Consider the following 21,316-nt stretch of genomic DNA (forward strand, 5'->3'; position numbering starts at 1 on the left):
TGTAGGTTTCTACTTGCGTGTATATACGTAACACCTAAAAAATAAATTGTGTGTAGGTTTCTACTTGCGTGTATATACGTAACACCTAAAAAATAAATGCTTATGCAGCTGAACACTTCGGCGGCTTTAAATGCCATCACACTTGCAGTGCATCCGGAAAGTATTCATACCCCTTCACTTTTTCCACATTTTGTTACAGCTTTATTCCAAAATGGATTAAATTCATTTTTTTCTCAATATTCTACAAAGTGAAAAAGGTTTTTTAGAATTGTTTTGCAAATGTATTAAAAATAAAATATCTCATGTACATAAGTATTCACTCCCTTTGCTGTGACACTTGAAATGAAGCTCAGGAGCATCCAATCTATTGATCATCGTTGAGATGTTCCTACACCTTGTTTGGAGTCCACCTGTGGTAAATTAAATTGATTGGACATGATTTGTAAAGACACACCTGTCTATGTAAGCTCCACAGTTCACAATGTATTTTTGTGCAAAAACCAAACCAAAGGATCAAAGGGATTGCCTGTGGAGCTCAGAGACAGGATTGTGTCGAGGCACAGAGCTGGGGAAGACTACAAAACCATTTCTGCTGCATTACAGGTTCCCAAGAACACAGTGGCCTCCATCATTCTGACATGGAAGAAGTTTGGAACAACTAAAACTTCCTAGAACTGGCTTCCTGTTCAAACTGAGCAATCGGGAGAAGGGCCTTGGTAAGAGAGGTGACCAAGAACCCGATGGTCACTCTGACCGAGCTCCAGAGATCCTCTGGAGATGGGAGAACCTTCCAGAAGGACAGCCATCACTCCAGCACTCCATGGATCTGGGCTGTATGGCAGAGTGGCCAGACGGAAGCCACTCCTCAGTGCAAAACACATGACCGCTTGGATTACTCTCGGACTGAGGAACAAGATTCTCTGGTCTGATCAAACTATGATTGAACTGTTTGGCCTCAATTCTAAACGTCACGTCTGGAGGAAACCATGCACTGCTCATCACCTGTGCAATACCATCCCAACGGTGAAGCATGGTGGTGGCAGCATCGTGCTGTGTTTTTTGTTTTCAGTGGCAGGGACTGGGAGACTAGTCGGGGTCGACGGAAAGCTGAATGGAGCAAAGTACAGGGAGATCCTGAATAAAAACCTGCTCCAGAGCGCTCTGGACCTCAGACTGGGCCGACTGTTTCACCTTCCAACAGGACAACGATCCTAAGCACACAACCAAAATAACTCAGCAGTGGCTTAGGGAGAACTCTGAATGTCCTAGAGCGGCCCAGCCAGGCCCCGGACTTGAACTCAACTGAACATCTCTGGAGAGAGACCTGAAAATGGCCGTCCATCAGCAGGTCACCATCCTTCAGAATCACACCAGCTGTTTCTTGAGGATTCCACTAGCAGTGCATGGTTCTGCAAATAATTCACCATGGTTGGAAAAGTGCTTTCAAAAGGCCTCCGGGATAAAGTTGTAGAAAGGCACAAGTTAAGTGAAGGCTACAATTTTATTCAGCGACTAAATAGATCTAGTGGTAAGATTGTCTTGTCAACTGTATCACTACATTTATTGTCAATTGGTAAAACTGGAAATTGCCATTTTAAGTAATTTCCAGTTAAAAATACCCGGTTTAATTCCGTGTAAGATTGCATACATTATTATTTGTGTGATTCTTTAGTACACGGAGCACATGGCTATTTAATAACATTGATTTTGTAACCACCACTTTAACCGCTAATAATATCATCGGAGGAGCGACGTCATCACGTGATGACGGCGCTGCGTATTTAGCTGTGGCAGCAGGGGACGTAACGTCAGACTGGGAACTTCTGTCGTTGGGAATTGAACTTGGCCATACAACCGGCTACTTGTGTGAAACGTCCGATAGCTACAAACCAGGTATGTAAACGTTTACATTACGGTTCGATACACACAGACTCCTAGCTTGTAAATTACCAGCTGCCATGTTGTAGCTAACATTAGTTTCTGAGATGGATTGATGGAGATCTACTAGCTAACAGGCAACGGTAACCATGGATCTTTGGCAGCGTAGCCGAAGATAAAAGTTGTGCGTGTTCATTTAGCTTGGTTATCAATGGCTTCACACTTAAAACACACGTTATATCATTTGCCTCAGACTTTCATTCACTTACTGTGAGGTGAATGTCACACGTGTGTGTGTGTGTGTGTGTGTGTGGATCAATATGAATGCAGTTACGCCCTTAAATGGTCGATGCGCCCAAAACCACAGACCTGGACGTGAGTTTGTATCGGGGAGATTTAATTGTTAGAGTATAATAGTTACACTAAACTGCTTACAGTGAGGTGGCTTAACCAGATAATGTGTTGCAAGTAAACTTGTCTTAATATGCTAATGTGCATTATTAAATAAAAGTTATGCACCTCCATTAAGTGCACAACATTAGCACCATTTACCATTTTACCATTTAAAATATGCACGTGGCTAATATTTCTAACTCTGCAGCCAAACAAAAAATTGCAATCTATTAGGGACTAGTAAAATGTGACTAACCATTTGGCTGGTAGACCAGAAAGTTAATTTTGCACCCTGTCTCCATTTTATCTGTGTCGACATTTCAAGGACATCTCGAGACTTTGCTTAATACATCCAAAATTAACTGCATGGATGTCGAAGGTAAAATTAGTTATTTGTTAATTATTTTTGTCTGCACATTCTCATAAAGGTGCTATCCTTAGGAAATCCATTCATTCAGTTTAGCAGGAGGTTTAGTGACAAATAGATATTTAATGAGAAGAATAATGCACGTGTCAGGTGATGGTAGAGAGGTATAGTAATATGTCTGTCAAGCCTTTTCTTGTTTTACTTGTATAAAGTGTGTATCCAATAATCTACTGCACCACATTTGATTTGCAGAACAGTGTCATGGAAATGTGTTCACTCCTTTTTATTTATTGTTGTCATTTATACAGAAATGACGTCGCAAATCCGACAAAACTTCCACCAGGACTGCGAGGCTGCCATTAACAGGCAGATAAACCTGGAGCTCTATGCCTCTTATGTTTATCTCTCTATGGTAAAATGCTTTCAAACCAACAATGCAATGTGCATATGTTGTGCCCTATGCTCACAGCTCAGTACTGTTTGTCTTATTAATCTCAGAGACATAATAATGTTTTATCTTCTTTATTTTTGTTTGTTTTTAGGCATACTATTTTGACAGGGATGATAAATCCCTACCAAATTTTGTAAAGTTCTTCCACGCACAGTCCAAAGAAGAGCGCCAGCATGCAGAGAAGCTGATGAGTCTGCAGAACCAGCGCGGAGGCAGAATCTTTCTGCAGAACATCAGGGTATGTATTGATGCTACTTCTACTTAATTACCAATGTTCCAGTGTGTAAAGAGTGTTTTTTGTTTTGTTTTTATGATAATGGCACAAAGACCTGTTTTCAATGTAGATTATCAAGTATAACATCAGTGTTGAATTGTCGTGAATTATTTATGTCCATCTTAGAAACCTGATCGAGATGAGTGGGGCGGTGGCCTGGAGGCTTTGGATAGTTGCTTGCAGCTGGAGAAAAGTGTAAACCAATCCTTGCTGGACCTGCAGAAAATGGCGGCTGAGCACAATGATCCTCATGTAAGCATCAGACTAATGTACACAGCATACCGCCTTTCTAGTCGATGCTAGAATGCCTGACTTTAGTGCCATTCATCTAAAAATTCATTTTAATTATGCCTTTAATTTGTTTCTGACTTTGTCTACACGTACAAAGCTAGGCTATGTACATTCGGCTTAAGAGAAACGTCTAAACTTAATCTCAAATTTAGAGATTTGGTGGACTTTAAAACTGCAGCTAATGTATAACGTAATAAATGAGATGCTTCCAGACTGTATCCAGAAGTTGTTCCTAGTAAGAGTGAGTCAGTATGAACTAAGAGGAATTTGAATGTTTACAAAAACGATTAGAACAAATGCAAAACAAAGATGTGTGTATATATATAATATATATATATAAACAGTCAAAGGAGTTAATTTGTAGAATAGTTTTAAAAAGGAAATAAGATAATTAATTGTGTGTGTAATAAATATATATTGTATTTAGCTTCTTTTCATTTTCAGTGTATACATTTAATGAGGATTGTACAAAATAATTGCTCTACAAAGGGTAGGTGTGATCAGCTAAGGCTTCAGCCTGCACCTTTTCGGTCAGCATACATTTGCTTATATATACATGTTGAAAATGACCAAAGTAAACTAAACAAAAAATTAGAAAACACACAACATTTGAACATTTGGAGAATCGGTCTAATAAGATAAAACATTGTGTCCTTTTTTTCCACAGTTGTGTGACTTCATAGAAACACATTTTCTGGACGAGCAGGTCAAATCCATCAAACAGCTCGCTGACTGGATATCCAACCTGCGCCTCATGGGAGCCCCTCAGAGCGGCATGGCTGAATACCTCTTTGACAAACACACCATGGCTGACGAGGGCAGTTAAACTGCGCTGTGACACTGATGATCATCCTGGTCAACCTGCATGCCAGCCTTCCCCGTTCCCTGACTTGTATTGCATGTAATGTGGAGAACACGGCTTTATTTATTGTTTGTTAGCTGTAAAGCAACTTCCAAATATTCGACAGGCACAGATGGCTCTCTAAACTGGACTACTGCAGAACTCTCCTCACGTTACATACCCGATTACAGTGGATCTAAGAGATGTGTGACTGAGAAACTTGAATTCATGCCAGTTATGTGTTCATACTTTCTAATATTGTACCTGATATGATGGTAATATGTCTGAGCTGAAATTTTAAATGCATTTTATTTTTTTTATTTTTATTTTTTTAAATACAATTTTCTTTGTGTAGTTAATATTTTTAAAGTATTTTATAATATAAATTACAATGCAACGGAAATAATAAATTCCGTTTCTAATTCCTCTTCATTATAATAATTTTTAGTTAATTACTATGAGTCGTCTGGTACATCATCTTTCACATACGGTCCACATTTGTCTCCTGATTTAGCATTTTCTTTATTTCTTTATTTCAAGGCTTAAATTTAATGATACCTCATTTTGATATTATGTAATTTTTGTACATTATATTGTTCCTGCAAAGATTGAATTTAAGAGGACATACAATTTCCTTGTATAATAAAATATTAATAAATAATTTCAAGCTTAATTCTTTTGAGAAAAAATTAGGGAAAGATAAGATACTTAATATCTATTAAAGAGTACATTGATGACAATGCTAAAAACACTCAATTCTGTAAGAATAAAGACATTTTGGCTTCTTGGAACCGGAAAGTGTTTCTTATTTTTCCTTCACATGTTGACAGTTATATCTCATAAGGTGCTTTTCCCGTTATAAGTAGGTTAATTGTTCAATAAGAGATTAACTGAAAGTGGAGATTAACTCTGTTTAAACTGCATACTTCTCAATTTGCTTCAGATGACTGTAATGCAGTTCAGATAACATAGTGCCCGTTTGTGTGAAATATTTTGAATACCACATGTGATACAAAAACAGTCGGTCACACCTCGTTTTCTCAATCTTCCCTCGCTCCCGCTGCCTTGTTCACGCCACTGTCCACCAAAACGCCCAGCAGGTCCCCTTCAGCCAATGAGATTCCAGAATCATTGGGCGAGTGTTGCTGATTGATTTCCTGCTGCGATGATGCTGAAGTGGAAACTGCGTTCATGTTGTTGCTCAGCCCGCCATTGGTGCCCCCGTTGCTGGCCCTCATGTTGGTGCTGAAGTTTCCATGGTTGCTAAAATTAGTGTGACTTGTACCATTGCAGAGACTTCCTGTCGGGCCAGCGCTGTTGGTGCTTGTTGCGTTAATGCTGCTGGAGCTGCTGGTGGGATTACTGGGATTTGCTGCAGCTGTGCGAGAGGGAGGAGTGAACGAGAACACCCTTTCTCCCCCGCTTCCTGCAGTCTGAGCACTTTGGGGTCCGGGCTGGCAGTCAGTTGAGTGGAGGGTGTCCAGAGTAAGGCGGGGAGGTGGAGGCCGGCGAGATAGCAGGCCGTGTCCAGGTCTGAGTTTAGATATCGGGCAGAGTTGAGGTGGAGGGTCAGGAAAAGAGAAGGTATGGGCACTCGGCACCTCGCCATCCCCACTCAGCCAGGGAAACGCAGAGGACGGCGGTGGTGGGACGTGGTTGGGGGTGTCGGGAGACAGCAGCTGCGAGCCCACCAATGGATGAGCGAGGGAGCTGCAGCTGCGGTCCCACTCGTTCTGAGTTCGCCGGGCAGGTCGAGGGCGGTGCACCGTAGGGGGCACGCAATGGATGGGTGTTTGTGGGCAGCTATAGAAACCCGGCCTCTCATACAAGGGCATGGTGGAGAAGGCGTAGTCTGGATCTCGCTCGTGGTTCGAAGGATGGCGGCCTTGACTCGGAGTCGATGGCGCCTCTGGGTGCAGATAAAGAGGAAAGCGGCTTACTGGAGCTCCCGGCCGGCGGCGCAGCAGAGAGACCCGGGTGGAGCGAGGAAAGTTAGGGGACTGGACACCGAGGAGACGACCCAGCCCTCCGAGCAGTGGGGTGGAGTAGTTGGCTTCCTCGTTTTCTTTGATTTGCTCCAGATTTGACTGAAACTCCATCTCCTCCTTAGTAACACTAGTTTAGAATAAACAGGGAGTTATTTGATAGTTAAGTGAGTCATTTTAGGTATTAAAGAATTGTCCGCCAGAAAACAAAAGCATTGCTGAACCTGATATCCAGGGCTGAGCCCATGAAGGAGGGTTTGCGGTGTTCAGCACTGGCAGCAGTGTAGGGAGGCTGAGGTTCAGACTCATTCCAGTAAATGTCCCTCTCCACCAGCGGCAGGCTGTCGTACATCTCATCCACAGACAACAAGGACACCTGGGAGAATACAGAAACGGCAGCAAGTACAAGAACAAGACAGCCTCTGTCTGCGGCTGATGAAAGAGTGGCAAATAGTTTGAATCCAAACCTGTAAATTGCGATCAACGAGCCAGTTAGTTTCGAAGTCATCATCATCTTCACCAAAAGGGTTTATGAGTTGCTCAGCCACCTGAGACCACGAAGAGAAGAGACCTGTGATACCGCTCAGAAGGTCGAATTAATAACATTTCTTGTGCTGCATCAGTGTGACTTCATCCTCACCTTCAGCCAACCAACATAGAAGAAAAACTGCAGGAGGGTGAAAACAGGCAGGTAGAAGTCCAGATCGTGTCCGGAGTAACCCTGAGCTGGATCCAAGAACTGACGGCCAATCAGACAAGCCAGGAAGAAGCTGTAGACCGCCACTGTCGCCACCTAGTGATATTAGTCAGGTGTCAGATGGGTTTGTATTGCTTTTTTATTTCAGATTTTGTTGGATTGCTAGTTTTGATCAAATCAAGTTAATCATTTCGTCTCCTGTATTTCAGTTTCAGCATAACTAAACCTGAGTATAGACAAGAGGCAGGCTGATCCAGTCGTAGCCGTACAGCTTCATACACTTTGCCCGTAAATTATTCAACTCCTAAACAGAGAAAGAAAAAGCAGGACAGGCACAAAAAAAAGTAATTTAAAAACATGTCTCAGAGCCACAACGTGAAGATGTTCAGGCTCTTTCTGCCTGCAGACAGATACACGGGAAGCCCTACAGTGAGAATGGCTGTGAGTGCAACATCGTTGTTGATGCGACCCTCGGTCCGAGCCCTCAGAGCCAGGCTGACGAACCACATGCAGGGAACCCAGAACTTGTTGTGAGGCGAGCGCAAGTCCTCCAGGTGCTTCAGTTCCTCTGACGTCATCAAACCTGAGGGGCACATGGAAATGAAGGAATGACGCAAAGAGAGAAAGCATTTCAGATGTTTGTTTGTGTGTGTTTGTTTCTGAACTCAGCTCATAATCTCAGCTGTTACATCATCAAGTAGTAACACGTAACGTACAGATGGAAATACAGTGAGAACCTGTGCCTTGCTGGGCCACTTCACTAATCACTTAGTGCAAACGGATCCTGCAGATTTGGATGTGGTTGTGCCATAAGACCAACAAGACCAACAACAATGAGTTTTGGCTGTTTCATCACCACGTCGTACCTGCCTGCACCACATGCTCCATGGTGGGAAACCTCTTGTAGACGGCTGTGCTGACAGAGCGGTAAATAAGCACACCAGACAGGTTGGCGTATCGCATCAGAGTTCGTCGGGTCAGCCTGGTGGCCTCGTCATCTCCGCGAACATGACCACCAACTAATGCTGCCAAGCGGTCCGGCCAGGGGACGTTCTCAAACTGGCCCCACCAACGTGACACGACCAAGGTGACGTAGAAACCTGACAAAAAAATAAAAAAGTCAAGAATTGCATGCCCAGCCTCCTGTGAAAGTTCTCCAGGAACACGGTCTTAGATTGAGATTTTGATTTATGCACATGAAACATCGGTTTCGACTCACCCAGCACAAACGACACAGGGATGAGCTCTGCATAGCGGTCGCAGTATATTGAGAACTTCTCAAACAGCCTCTTCTGGTCATCATTTAACACAAACCTGGTGCAGGAAACATCTATTGAGTCTATTGAGTCAACTAAAACACAGGGAGGTGAGCCCTTGGGACACTTTCTGGTCCAACAGAACTTATTCTTCAGAATAAATAGCAGCATATTTCTCCAACTGTGACAAAAAACATATTTAGTCCATTTGTAGGTATTACATGAAACGTTTTTTGTATTCATGATCCTTTTGAAGTTATAACAAGATATTTTTTACGTTATTATGACAGATCTTCGTGTTATTACATACCAAATGTATTCATTTTCTACATGAAACTTTTCCTGTATGACATCTAATTTTATATTCTTTAAATCTTTTTAAAACAAGAAACATTTATTGCTATAATAACATACCAACTTATTAAAACACACAAACAAAAAAAAGGCTGCTATTTGTTATGATCTCCATATGTTGTTAAAGTCCAGTCGTGTTAAAACTGAATAACTTGGTATGTTATTATAACGAGAAAAGTAATTTTGATGTGAAAAATGTTAAATGTTAAAGATGAAAAGGTATGGAGCCCCAGAATGGACATAAAGGCAGAAAAACCTTCTTAAAACTTGGGTTCACAAACTTTTTTCCTACATAAATACAGAACTGTGTAATGCAATTGTCCAGTAAGAATCCACTTTCAGTAAATGTTAGTTAGTCATATGTGTAGATAACAGCAATTGGTATATATATATATATACATATATATATATATATATATATATATATATATATATATATATATATATATATATATATATATATATATATATATATATATATATATATATACAGTATATAAGCCATGTCCTGACATTATACAGTTATCTTTATATAAAAAAAAATGGAAATTAAATGAACTTTTACTCCCCCTAAACTATCGATTCCCTGAAAGCCACTTAAAGACCTCCATTAGTCTCCAGATCACAGCTCTAAAACTTCTTATGTTTGTTGAGCGAAGAACTATTGTTAAATAATGTTACTAGTGGAGCTGATGAATCGCTCTGGACCTGATAGTCATCAACAAAGATAGTAGATCAGTATCTGCATATATATATCATTTAGAAAGTGTCTCTGTTACACAGTTTGTCCACCAGAAAACACTGTCAAGTTTTAACGGTATAACGTCCTTCTTACTATATATCTTGATCACATTTCTTCAATTTAGGGCTGCCACCAACGGTTATTTTCATTAACGATTATTCTTCCAATTATTTACTAGATTAATCAATTAATCTTTTGGTCTTTAAAATGTCAGAAGATAAAGAAAAACTTTCATCCCTGGTTTCTCAAGTCCAAGGTGATGTCTTTAAATGTCTGGTTTCGTCAGTCCAAAACTCAAAGATATTCAGTTTAATGTGATATAAAACAGAGAAAAGCAGGACATCTCAATATTAGAGAAGCTAAAAACAGCATTTCTGTATGAAGATTACCTTACAATTGATCCATAATCGACTAATCGTTGCTGCTCTACTTCAATTTACCAAATTTAAGTGATCTTCAAAATGTTTTAGTAAGAAATAAATATCAGAAGATATATTGTCAGATTGTGTCAGACGCTCTAATATCTGTATGTGTCAGGCTAAAGTCACTGTATCTGCAGACTGGAGGACATGAAAGATTTCTACTAATTTCTCCGGTGAGAGTACCTATAAACAATACTGAAGAAGTAGTAGAGAACAGTAAAGATGATGAGCTCTCTGTAGAGCAGTTTATAGATGCTGCCCTTCCATCGCAGGAGCAGGTGAAAGAAGGTCCCCAGACCTGCATCAGCAACCCTGCGCGAGTACGTTACTGTCATTGCTGCTGCCTGCTGGCCAACTTTCTGGCTGACTGTGTCGTGACATGAAGGAAACCAGAGTAGTGTTGTTCTCTGTGCTTCGCCTGAGCTCAACGTCAGCGATCAACCTGGATCTCATAAGGCCAACTTGGTCTAAAATAATTGAACAAAACAGCATTGTTAGTGATTTCATATATGTTCTACTTGCTTTACAATTCACTAAATCTACATGCTTAAATAACCATTTAAAATGATATTTTCCTTCATTTTATTGATCTAAAATCCTCTACTACATCTGAAGAGATGTTCGCAGGCCTACAACAGACAAATACAATATGTGAGGGTCTTAAACACAGTGCTGTGAAGATGTTGTTACTTACCACACAGTATGAGCCCGAGGTGTGTGCCGTCCGTTGGAATGATGTTGGAGAAAGGGAAGCAGGAAAGAAAAAGAGAGCAAGCGACTCCTACACCTCCGGTCACTTGATGTGCTAATCTGTTCCAGCAACAAAGCTGCATTGTGAGGCCGGGTCCTGTTAATCTGAACAAATCTGAGGACAGCAGAGCACCCACACTGCCACAAATAGGTTGGTTAAAGCATGAGCGCTGACTAGCTGTGTTTAGATATTGGAAATATGACTCTATGAAACCATTTTACTCAAAGTTGAACTGTTATCTCTCTCCGCCTTTTGCTGAACACACACACACCTTTGAACATATCATTTGAGTAAACACCTAGAAGTTTGGTTTGAAGCATCATTCAGTGTTTACTCATGGAACACTCTTGATCAGGTGAGACTGTGTGTCCTCCCCCCTCTGCTGGAAGAAATGTGTACAGCTTGGCTCTAACTGGCCAGAAGGTGTTAGTGATTAACCCTTCCTGTCTAAGCAGGAGACCAACAGCAGAGTGAAGTGCGGACAGAATTCAATCTTTTGATTATTAAAAGCACAATTTCATCAGTTTTGACATATTTTTGGTGCTCTGGCAACACTTAAGGATCCGTTTTGAACACTTTGGTGAGTATATTCTGTGTGTTTGTCTGTCCTTAATTCGTCCTGTATTAAGTCTCTTGCCCTCCACATGTGGGTGATACTTGCATGATACTGTTTCTTAACTTAGGTTGGAGTTATGTTTACACTGGGTATCTCGCAAAGAAATAAATTCCTTTAGCATGACAAGCTGCAAGTAAAAGAGCTCTTCTGGCTCTGCAGTATTCAGAGAGTTAGGAAGTGTGTAAGTTAATCAAACACTGTAGAGGTCATGACTCGTCTGCTGACTACTGCAAGACTTTGACTGCGAGGTTTGTTTAGTGAAAACCTTTTAAGTTGCAGTATGTAACTCTTTCTTTTCTGCATTGTAGATCCTTGACACTCACAGGCATCAGGATCAATAAATAAAAACATTTAACAAACTGAATGTAACTTCAGAGCAGACATCAAGATGTTTCTGATGAGTGTCTGCCCTGTCTGAAAGAGAGACATGGATGCTTTTGAGGGAATTCACAGCGTCCAGATTTCCTCTTCTCCGCCGTCTTCAACAAGCCCAGGATATGAAGTCCTCAAAACAGGGAGATCTGGAATAGCAGTATATTCCTCTGCAGTGTTTTTCGGCACACCTGAAGTCCTGGGACAGCCAGCCGCTAGACACAAGTGCAGCAGGGACACTAAGGAGGAAGGCTGTGTTGTAGGACGGTGAGTGCCAAAGAAGATGAGTTTGATCTCACCTACAGTATAGGGGCTAAACATTACAGAAGCCCTGAGAGGCAAGTGAGAATTTTTTTTTCTGGTGATCCATTTTCTAAATCTGATTCTCTCCTGTGTTTATGATTTGAGAACAGGTGGATAAAAACGTTTTGGGAGGTGAATCTTTTTAAATTTATGAAGTCTTTGTCATTGTAATACTAAATTCACAAGAGGCTGAAAGTGCATCACGACCCCATGTTTTAAATAGAACTAAAACCATTCGACAAGTTTTATATTCTCCATGAACTCTAAACTCAAAGTACATATATTGTGTGTTAGCAAGATATGTAACATTACTGTCACGTCTTTTGTTTTGGCTAGAAATGTATTTTAATCTTCGCTGATCTGCCGTTGGGGAAAACATGAACGCTTTTAATCTTATTTATCTTTCTATTAGAGATTACAGTAGAGAGTCGACAGGAAATGAGGGAAGAGAAAGATGAAGGATGAGATGCAACAAAGGTCCCTGACTTAACTCAAACCAGAGACGTTGCAAACTTCTTTACGTGTTTAATGTAGCCTATATTTGTAGAGTGAGAGTTACTGTAGGATGGGAGTTTGCATTGAAAACCTTTGTGTGATTAGTAGAGCCTGACTGGTACGGGATATTTGAGGCCAATACTGACATTCAATAGTTAAAAAAATCTGATCCTCATATGTCTGTTTATATTAAATAAGTGCCCTTAAAAATGTTTTTTTTTAAAGAATTGTGACCACAGTATGCTATGTAGCATGTGGAACATTTTACCATTTTAAAACAATTGTCAATGAATGTCAATGCTCTTTGTTGGAAAACATGTAATGGAGACACTGTTTCTGAAAAACCTTTCAGCATTTATTTGGCCTTTCTGCACTGCAATTCCCTTTTTTAAACTTAATCGAAATAACGAGAAACTTTCTCAAAATAAGGATAAGTTAATGTCTTTTTTCTTAAAATAATAACTTTTGATTTTAAGATACAAATGAATTATTTTGAGAGTTATTTTGTAATCACAGAAATGGGCTTCCACATAAAACAACCCACGTTTTTATTTACTTTTAGATGTAACTGTTATGTTATATATAACTGTTATAGCCTCACATAAATCCACTTATGGATAAACAGTTATGAGTCGTTATCACAAGTGCTGATGTTAGCTTGAATCTGCTGCTCCGGGTCGTCGGTCAGGGAGTGGATGCGCTGTCATGTGACCGGTGTGAAAGAGGCAGAAAGGGGAGCAGAGACACTCGTTTTTCTTGTCTGGAAATAAGGACACGGGGATGAGGAGTGAAACAGTGAAGGACATGGCTGGAAAAGTGTTAACAAAGTCAGTGTTACACTTTTAGAGATTTGTTTTTGTTCCCATCAGACCGCCGCCGCTGCCGCCGCCGCCGATGTGTACGTCAGCGTCCGCATTCCTCCGCTGATTTAAAACGGCTGAGATTAGTTTAACTGAAACCAGCTAACGTTAGCTCAGTTAACCTTCAGTATCTTTTAATTTAACAACAGCAACAACAACTGAAGGACACTGGAGGGGAGAAGCTGTCAGATACACAGGCAGGGGGGGAGGTTTACATCTGCTGCCCGGACATTGACAGGGTAAGGGCGGATACTGAGGGGAAACCTCTCCCGACTAAAAAGTTGTAACTGGTAGCTAACGACTAGCTAGCTAAAAGCCCTGGCTGATGTTTGTGGCTGGTTTTTGCCGCTTTGAGCTTTAACTTTGTGGAAAAACGACACAACATTAAATATAAATGGTGGGATTTCTAATGCCGTAGCAGAGGGTCTAAACATGTGGTCCGGGGACCCTCAGAGGTCTGTAACAAGTTTAATGATTTCACTCACCAGCTGTAACTAAAAGTATTCTTCTTCAGAGCTGTGAAAGAAGATATTTTGATGTGGTCAGGAACAATTCTGCTATCTTAATTAATTAATTAATTAATTAAGCAACTGAAGTGGGGAACATTTGAATGAACTTTATATTGAAATGTAAAGCGTTGATCGGTACAGCCTAATGTTTTAAACATTGTGTATGTAGCAGATTTTGCAGCCTAATTGTTTGATATCTATCTATCTATCTATCTATCTATCTATCTATCTATCTATCTATCTATCTATCTATCTATATACACACTCAGTTGCCAGTTATCAAGTAATCCAACAGTCCTGCAATAAATAAGACCTATTAATTATCTGGGTTGATGAATTGGCCGATGTTATCTTGTTTGCAGATATAATTTTTTGTTGATAAATTTGCTATAAATGAGGTAGACAAAATATTAGAAACACTTAAAAGTGTAAGTCGCTTTGGACAAAAGCGTCAGCTAAATTAAATGTAATGTATAACCCAAAATTCAACAATACAACCTTAATGTTACTAGGGTTTATCAGTTTTAAACCACTGAATGTATATTAATAATAATAACAATAATAATAATAATAATACATTTTATTTGAAAAACACCTTTCATGGCTAAAAGCAATCCCAAAGTGCTACAGAGTAGAAGACAACAAGAACACAAGGTTTAAGAAAAGCCTTTTTTTTTTTTTTTAAAGAAATGTTTTTATGTTGGATATTTGATGTTTTATTTTGATCATATCTATTTGACCCATATTACCCTGCATGAAAATGATGACTTGTGTTGTGGTGTTCCTCATTAGGGTCACTTGCTGTTTATTAATTTGTGATAGAAAAACTCCAAAAGTAAAATGGTTTTATTTATAAGGCACAATGTACAGTTTTACACATAAATGCTGCAATGTAATGTTTTGTATCAGAGTTATCTTGGAAGTTGATTTACATCTGCAGCCCCTTGGCAGTCACAATTTAAACATACACACAATCACGTACAACACAAAGCAAACAGGACAGTCAAATTATGGGATAATCAGTCTTTAATTATCATAACATCATGGATATGAAACCTTTATGTTCCCTCACTAACAATGATTATATTTCTCATTTGTGTGAAGGTTGGTAGATCTGGATCCAGAGCCAAAGTCCAGAGTGGAGGGAGGAGGTCAGGCTGGGCCCACCTCAGGCAGAGACCATGGCAACCTCTCACGGCTTCGTAGTTCGTCGTTGGAGATCAAAGAAAAAGAAATCAGAGAAAAGGGCTCGGAGATCCTCAGGGAACAGCTGGATGCTGCAAAGAGGGTGTTGTAACCTACTTTATGCCAAAGCACACAGACACGCAAAGCATTGTGTGACCTGGAAAAACAGTTGACAATGCAAATGTCCTTCCTTGTTGAATATGGTTGTGACATTTTCTCCTACACATTTCAGGAACTGAAACTAAAGGACAAGGAGTGTGAGCGTCTGTCTCAGGTCAGGATTCAGCTGGAGCAGGAGCTGGAGGAGCTGACTGCCAGTCTGTTTGAGGTAAGCAGCAACAGTTGCTCTCTGCTGACTGCACTGTGAGGGAAGTGACATAATGCTCTGATGCATTACAGGTCTTCAATTTCACAATTTGCATTGCATTGAAAATATTCACTGCATGATTAACATTGACACTGTAATATTTCAGCTTTTCCGCTGTTGAGAAACAACATATTTCGAGATGAGGGTTCACTAGACAAAACCATGGAATCGTTTTAATCTGCACATATCAACATTTTATCTGTTTCAAATGTTTTTAATAATATATATATAGTAATTATACTATGGCTCAAAGTTACACTGGTGTCAGGTGGGTGCCCCAGAGCTGCAATAATCATATTTATGATAAATGAATCTATCTATAATATGTCAGGACAAATGTTTTCTGATTGTCTAAAACCTTGATGTACTCAATTTACAATGATATAAAATTGAGAAAAAAGCATCAAATTCTCAATTTGGAGAAGCTGGAACCAGTGAATGTTTATTTAATTGAATTTGTTTGCACATAAAAACAAATACAATTATTTTAAAATATATGATATGTACACAAACACATTCACATATATACAAACATACTTTTACCTACATATACTCAGATGTACATGCACTTAAAGTAAACAAAAGCTTGTTCTGTGTTGTTGTGATATTATTGATGTCGTGTCCAACAATCACTTATTGCTGCTTTAAGTTTTTAACAGATTTACCGTTCGCTATTAATTAATTATCAAGAACAACTTCTGATCAGAGATCTCAGATTAGACAGAATAGATGGACAACAGACCTTGTGTAAATGTTTCAATCGTCATCACAACAGGAAGCTCACAAGATGGTGCATGATGCTAACGTCAAACAAGCTGCTGCGGAGAAACAACTGAAGGAGGCTCAGGGAAAGGTGTGTGATGTTGTTTCTCTGTTTCTGTACTGCAGTTAAAACGTAAAGGGACAGTTCACCCCAAAATCAGAAATACAAATGTTTTCCTCTTACCTGTAGTGCTATTTCTCAAGGCTCGTGCTCACCACAGCACAAGATGTAAACATTAATGGCGTCGTCCTCGACTGAGCTGTAACATGAGCTATCTCAGGTGAGCTAGCAGTAACAAACTTAAGCAATTAGCCACGAGAGGCCATAAGTTACAGTGCTTTTACAACAGCTAAGGGGCAAAGATGCAAAGCTGATATCTCACACACTCTGCAACTCACACCAAAACAAATGGCATACAGATGAGAGGAAAGATTTGTTTATTTTTGAGGTGAACTGTCCCTTTTTTAGCATGATGTTTCATGAGCTGAGTGATTTTCATCCCATTCTGTACCATTCAAATTCCTTCATAGCAGCTGTTATTGATTTTCAACTTTTGTCACTTTCCTAATTTTTCCCGTGCTTTTTCTCCTAGATTGATGTTCTGCAGGCGGAAGTGACAGCGCTCAAGACTCTGGTGTTGACATCAACACCTTCTTCACCAAACCGCCAGCTGCATCCACAGCTGCAGCCGTCAGGAACCAGAGGAGCGTACAGACATGTGCGCAACAAGAGCGCGAGCGGTACCTTTCCATCTTTACCTGGAAAACCAGAGCCCTCCTCGCTTTCCATTCAACCTGTGACCAAAGAGGACCGAGAGGTAACCTGAATGAAGTTTGTACATTTTCCTTTCTTCTCTCTTATGCATTTCTCTGTTTCAACCTTCCTGTTTCCACTCACTTGTATCTCAAGTTCTCTCTGCTTTTTCTTTTCTCTCGGTACTAACCTTTCCCTGACTTACTCGTCCTCTTCCTCTCTGTCTCTGGTGTCTCTTCCTCTCTCAGCCTACTGTTCCTGCTCTCCTCTCTCTGATACTCTGCCTAGTTCCTGGCCAGTCTGTCAGTGTGACCTCTGACCGTTACTGGCAGGAGCGGGGGGAGGGGATGGGCATTGACAGCAGACAGGTAACTGCATCGCTTCGACCAGGCTGCATAAATTATTTTCTGTAACTTTGCTTTTCATGCTTTTATTGGACAATGAGTTCAAAGTGACAATAATACTCTGTTGTCTTGGGTGAAAAGTTTTATCATTCTGAGAGCAGTCTAGTTAATGACTTAATGTTATTGTTTGAATTTGTCAGTCATCTCTTTTACAGTATTAATAAATACAACACATTTATGATGACCAAAACAATGTCAAGCTCAAAAATGTTTCTGGTTTCTGGTTTGGGAAAGAGCTGATCCTTGTAATGTGAGATTAGCACATACTCTATTTTTAAAATGATGTTCATATATGCTGATTGTGCAGCTGAAAGTATGCAGCAGGTACAGAAGCTTCACTTTGAAGATTCAGGGATGTGCAGGTAGAAAAGTGAAGGCATAGCTTCCTGACTCCCAGCGCTCTGTGTTTTCTAATGGTCTGTCGGTCCTCTGGCACCATGGATGTCTCTACTAAATTGCATTGCAATCCGTGCAATAGTTGTTGAGATATTTTAGGTTTCGCTGCTTTTTTCCTCTGGTGCCACCAGCAGGTAAAGGTTTTCACTTATCCTGTGAAAATGTTATGATTGTCATGATGTTTGGTACACAAATAAATAAATTCATAGTGTAACAACTTTGGTGATCTCTTAATGTTTGACTAAGGACATTCCCATCAGCCTCAGCTTTACTTATGTTTTGTGCTAATTAGCAAATCTAAGCATACTATCTTGCTAGGGCGATAAACATGGTCAACATTTATAAATGATTAACATCAGCATGTGGTCATTATGAGTGTGTTAGCATGCTGATGTTAGCATTGACACATCGGACAGTTTAATAAGTGTGATGGATTGTTTTCTTCTTGCAGATGGACTCTGTTCTGTATGCAGAGTTTTTGATGTGGAAGGAGAATCCAAGTGTAGAGCGCTCCTCTGCCTTCTTGAGTCGCACCTACAGAGAAGACATCGGACCGTGCCTCTCCTTCACGAGATCTGAGGTCAGAATCTCACCGCGTCGCCACATAAACACCAATGTGTTTGCGATAATTCAGTGTTTGAAGTTAACATTATGGATTACTGTTCTCCACAGCTGTCGCAGCTGGTGCAGAGTGCGGTGGAAAACAACTCTTTGACTATCGAGCCCGTGGCCATGTCAACGCTACCGATGGTTAAAGCCTCAGCTGTTGAGTGTGGCGGCCCAAAGTGAGTTATCCCGTCTATACATATCATCCTGTCCTGTCTTTCACCATTAACTGCTAAACAATGACTAGGTCAACACTGAACATCCACTCTTCTTTAGTTTTGTATTCTCCCTGATGATTACTGCTCATACAGTAGCTGAAGGTATCTGAGCGGGGTTTAATTAACGGGCACATTTCTAATCACTGTCTGATTTCTTTTCTAGTGGCTTTAGGGCAGCAATAGAGACGTAAGTCCTCTCAGGAACAATCACCTGTTCAGCTTTTCACTAACTCAAAGTACAGTAGCATGAAATGAAGTCTGTCTACCCAGATGTTGTAAATGAATAAGTTCTGCATGCGTCATATTAATGAACCTTTTCCTCTTCCAGTGACTAACCTTCTCTGATTGTGCACTAATATGTTTTTGCTGTTTCTCTACTGAATGTTTTTTGCGCCGGGAATGTGTTGTCACTTATTTGTCTTAATTCAAAGTTACCAAAGTATCATTGCTGATAATACCCGATGGGATGTAACGCCTGTATGCTGTGATAAAGCGATGGCTGTGTGTGTCCACGTATTGTAGCTGTAGATGTCTGACAGCCGCTCTTTATGTTTGCAGAAAATGTGCGTTAAGCGGCATGTCCCGCCTCTGCCGACATCGCATCAAACTTGGCGACAAGGGGAGCTACTATTACATCTCTCCTTCCAGCCGAGCACGGGTAACTGCAGCCTTCATTAGACGCACTGTTGTTAAGTGTTGCTACATGCGTCACCTCGTCCTTATTTCACCTTTCTAGATCACGGCTGTTTGCAATTTTTTTACTTATATCCGCTACATCCAGCAGGGCCTGGTGAGACACGATGGTGAGCCTAACTAACTTGTATTTTACATATTATTACTTTTTTGTTTGTTTACATAATACACACAGTGGTGGGTAGTAACGTCAAGTACGTTTGGGATAAAACGTATGTACTTCTACTCCGTTACATTGGACTACACACTCCTCACTATTTTTACTTACCCGACAGCGAGAAATAAAAACAAACACACACACACACACACACACACACACACACACACACACACACACTTGTTATTTTGTTTTAAAATATGCAACTGTTCTGTATTCTGAATTTTTATGACTTAACATTCACGTCACATCTGTAATGCATTGATGTAAGATACGTTTTGACTCTTACTCATTTTAAAGTCTTTTATTTTTTTACTTGAGCACTCATTGTTGTTCGCTCTACCCACAATTGTTTGCCAAGAGTTTATTTCAGGCAGCTAACATGCTGGATCTTTTCCTTGTTGTCATCTCTTTGCCTTCGTCCAGCGGAGCAGATGTTCTGGGAGGTGATGCGTCTCCGCAGAGAGATGACTGTGGCCAAGTTAGGTTTCTACCTCACTGACCAGGGCTAGAGGGCCTGGCGGGGACGGCATGATCCCAGGACCTTGAGTATTCGAGGTCAGGGTTAAACTGTGGTAACAAACAGGTCTTGGATCAGTTTTTGTAGCAGAGGTTGTACAGCATTAGTGCTGCAGCAGGGGCCGACCAACAAGGGAAACAGAAAATGTTCAAAGACAAAGAGTTAAACCAGCACAGCTAGAAGGAAGTAAAAATAACATGATTTTAAATAGTGTTATTCCCATATATGTAAAATATATTTTCCTCCAGTAATTATCTCCGCTGGAGAAGAGAGTTGTTTCTGTTTCTGAACCTCCCCGGTGGAGTACACACAACTTCTCTTGTTAATACAAAGAGACTCTATGTATCATGTTCCAGGCGTTAGTCTGTCGAAAAGCACAACGCATGAGAGCAGAGAGCTTTGGTCTCTTACCTCAAGTATTACATATTGATATGTAACTATGTAATGTTATAGTTCTACTGTGAGATTAACAATATCCATGTGGTTTCCACAGAACAATTATTTTTACATAAATATAACTAGCATCTCTTCTTTCAGTTATCGGCTCAAACACAACAGACGTTTAAATGTGTGGATGCACTCTTGCACTACTTGTCCTCGATGCCTTGTATAATCACACAAATGAAACGGCTTCATGTCGGCCTGACCTGTACTTCATAACCAGAAATATTGCTAATGACTTAGTTATGACACCTCCGGGCTCAAAATAGTGGCAGTTTCACAATATAGTCAGAAGATTAGCTTTAATACAAGTGATCGCAATATGAAATGCAATGAAGAATATGTACATACAGTAAAAGCCATAAATAACTTTGCATGAATGCAGTACATAGCCATATTATACAATGTATATTGGTTGTACTTCATAGTATAGATTTATTATTTTGAATGGATTGTTTTTCTTTTTTTTACAGAAAACTGTTGAAGGTTAAAAATGATGAATATTGGGTCAGAAAGTGCAATAAAAAAACTGCTTCTAAGCCTTCTTTAGGGCTTTGAGGTTCCTAACCTCAGTGTACCGATAATTAATACACTCCATTAATAAAGGCGAGGCATTGTAGCCTCACTACATCACCTTTGTACTGTGTGTGTGATTTACACGTCTTGTTTGAAAAGAATCTGAATGCAGACAAATGAATCAGCTGGTTTGACTTTGATGTCGGCTCGTGATGTTTAGACTGAAGATGATGATGATGCTCACTGTAATTCATTTAAACGCAACCAAATAGCGCAGAGACTTGTTTTTACGATGTAGTTTTAGGGCCATTGTAGGTAAAAACAAACCAACAACAACCTACAATTACCTACTTAAAGTGAGTCATAATCAGGGAAAATGTTTTTTCCAAGGAACTACATCGCTTCACTTTGTAAGGTTGGATCAACCTCATCACACGACA

General features: G+C 40.1%; 3 protein-coding genes across 10 annotated transcripts; 2 read left to right on the top strand and 1 right to left on the bottom strand.

Annotated features, from left to right (window-relative positions):
• Window positions 1–468: 468 nt before the first annotated feature.
• On the top strand, window positions 469–5,286 carry LOC115009470 (ferritin, heavy subunit-like). 3 transcript variants are annotated; one of them, XM_029433444.1, is made up of 7 exons: window positions 469–1,528; window positions 1,747–1,893; window positions 2,597–2,650; window positions 2,947–3,050; window positions 3,181–3,327; window positions 3,490–3,615; window positions 4,322–5,286. In XM_029433444.1, the coding sequence occupies exons 1-7, from the start codon at window positions 1,426–1,428 to the stop codon at window positions 4,478–4,480; spliced, it is 840 nt and encodes a 279-aa protein (XP_029289304.1). In that variant the 5' UTR covers window positions 469–1,425; the 3' UTR covers window positions 4,481–5,286. The 3 variants fall into 3 exon arrangements, with proteins under 3 accessions (XP_029289304.1, XP_029289305.1, XP_029289306.1); XM_029433445.1 differs by lacking the exon at window positions 2,597–2,650 and having other exon boundaries at window positions 478–1,528; XM_029433446.1 differs by lacking the exons at window positions 469–1,528; window positions 1,747–1,893 and adding an exon at window positions 2,184–2,253.
• Window positions 5,287–5,535: 249 nt separating this feature from the next.
• Window positions 5,536–10,286, bottom strand: best1 (bestrophin 1). The gene is made up of 8 exons (XM_029433364.1): window positions 10,135–10,286; window positions 8,397–8,491; window positions 8,044–8,277; window positions 7,606–7,760; window positions 7,121–7,273; window positions 6,948–7,028; window positions 6,705–6,856; window positions 5,536–6,610 (listed from the first exon to the last, which is right to left on the bottom strand). Exons 1-8 carry the CDS (start codon window positions 10,284–10,286, stop codon window positions 5,536–5,538), a joined length of 2,097 nt encoding a protein of 698 aa, XP_029289224.1.
• Window positions 10,287–11,153: 867 nt separating this feature from the next.
• On the top strand, window positions 11,154–20,993 carry rab3il1 (RAB3A interacting protein (rabin3)-like 1). 6 transcript variants are annotated; one of them, XM_029434720.1, is made up of 12 exons: window positions 11,154–11,282; window positions 11,627–11,957; window positions 14,962–15,145; window positions 15,275–15,370; window positions 16,185–16,262; window positions 16,765–16,989; window positions 18,177–18,305; window positions 18,398–18,510; window positions 18,713–18,736; window positions 19,108–19,207; window positions 19,334–19,352; window positions 19,826–20,993. In XM_029434720.1, the coding sequence occupies exons 2-12, from the start codon at window positions 11,746–11,748 to the stop codon at window positions 19,909–19,911; spliced, it is 1,266 nt and encodes a 421-aa protein (XP_029290580.1). In that variant the 5' UTR covers window positions 11,154–11,282; window positions 11,627–11,745; the 3' UTR covers window positions 19,912–20,993. The 6 variants fall into 6 exon arrangements, with proteins under 6 accessions (XP_029290580.1, XP_029290581.1, XP_029290578.1 ...); XM_029434718.1 differs by having other exon boundaries at window positions 11,163–11,282; window positions 19,286–19,352; XM_029434721.1 differs by lacking the exon at window positions 18,713–18,736 and having other exon boundaries at window positions 11,161–11,282.
• The last annotated feature ends 323 nt before the right edge of the window (window positions 20,994–21,316 follow it).

Source organism: Cottoperca gobio, chromosome 6 (genome assembly GCF_900634415.1).
Source record: "Cottoperca gobio chromosome 6, fCotGob3.1, whole genome shotgun sequence".
In the NCBI taxonomy this organism is placed as follows: Eukaryota; Metazoa; Chordata; class Actinopteri; order Perciformes; family Bovichtidae; genus Cottoperca; species Cottoperca gobio.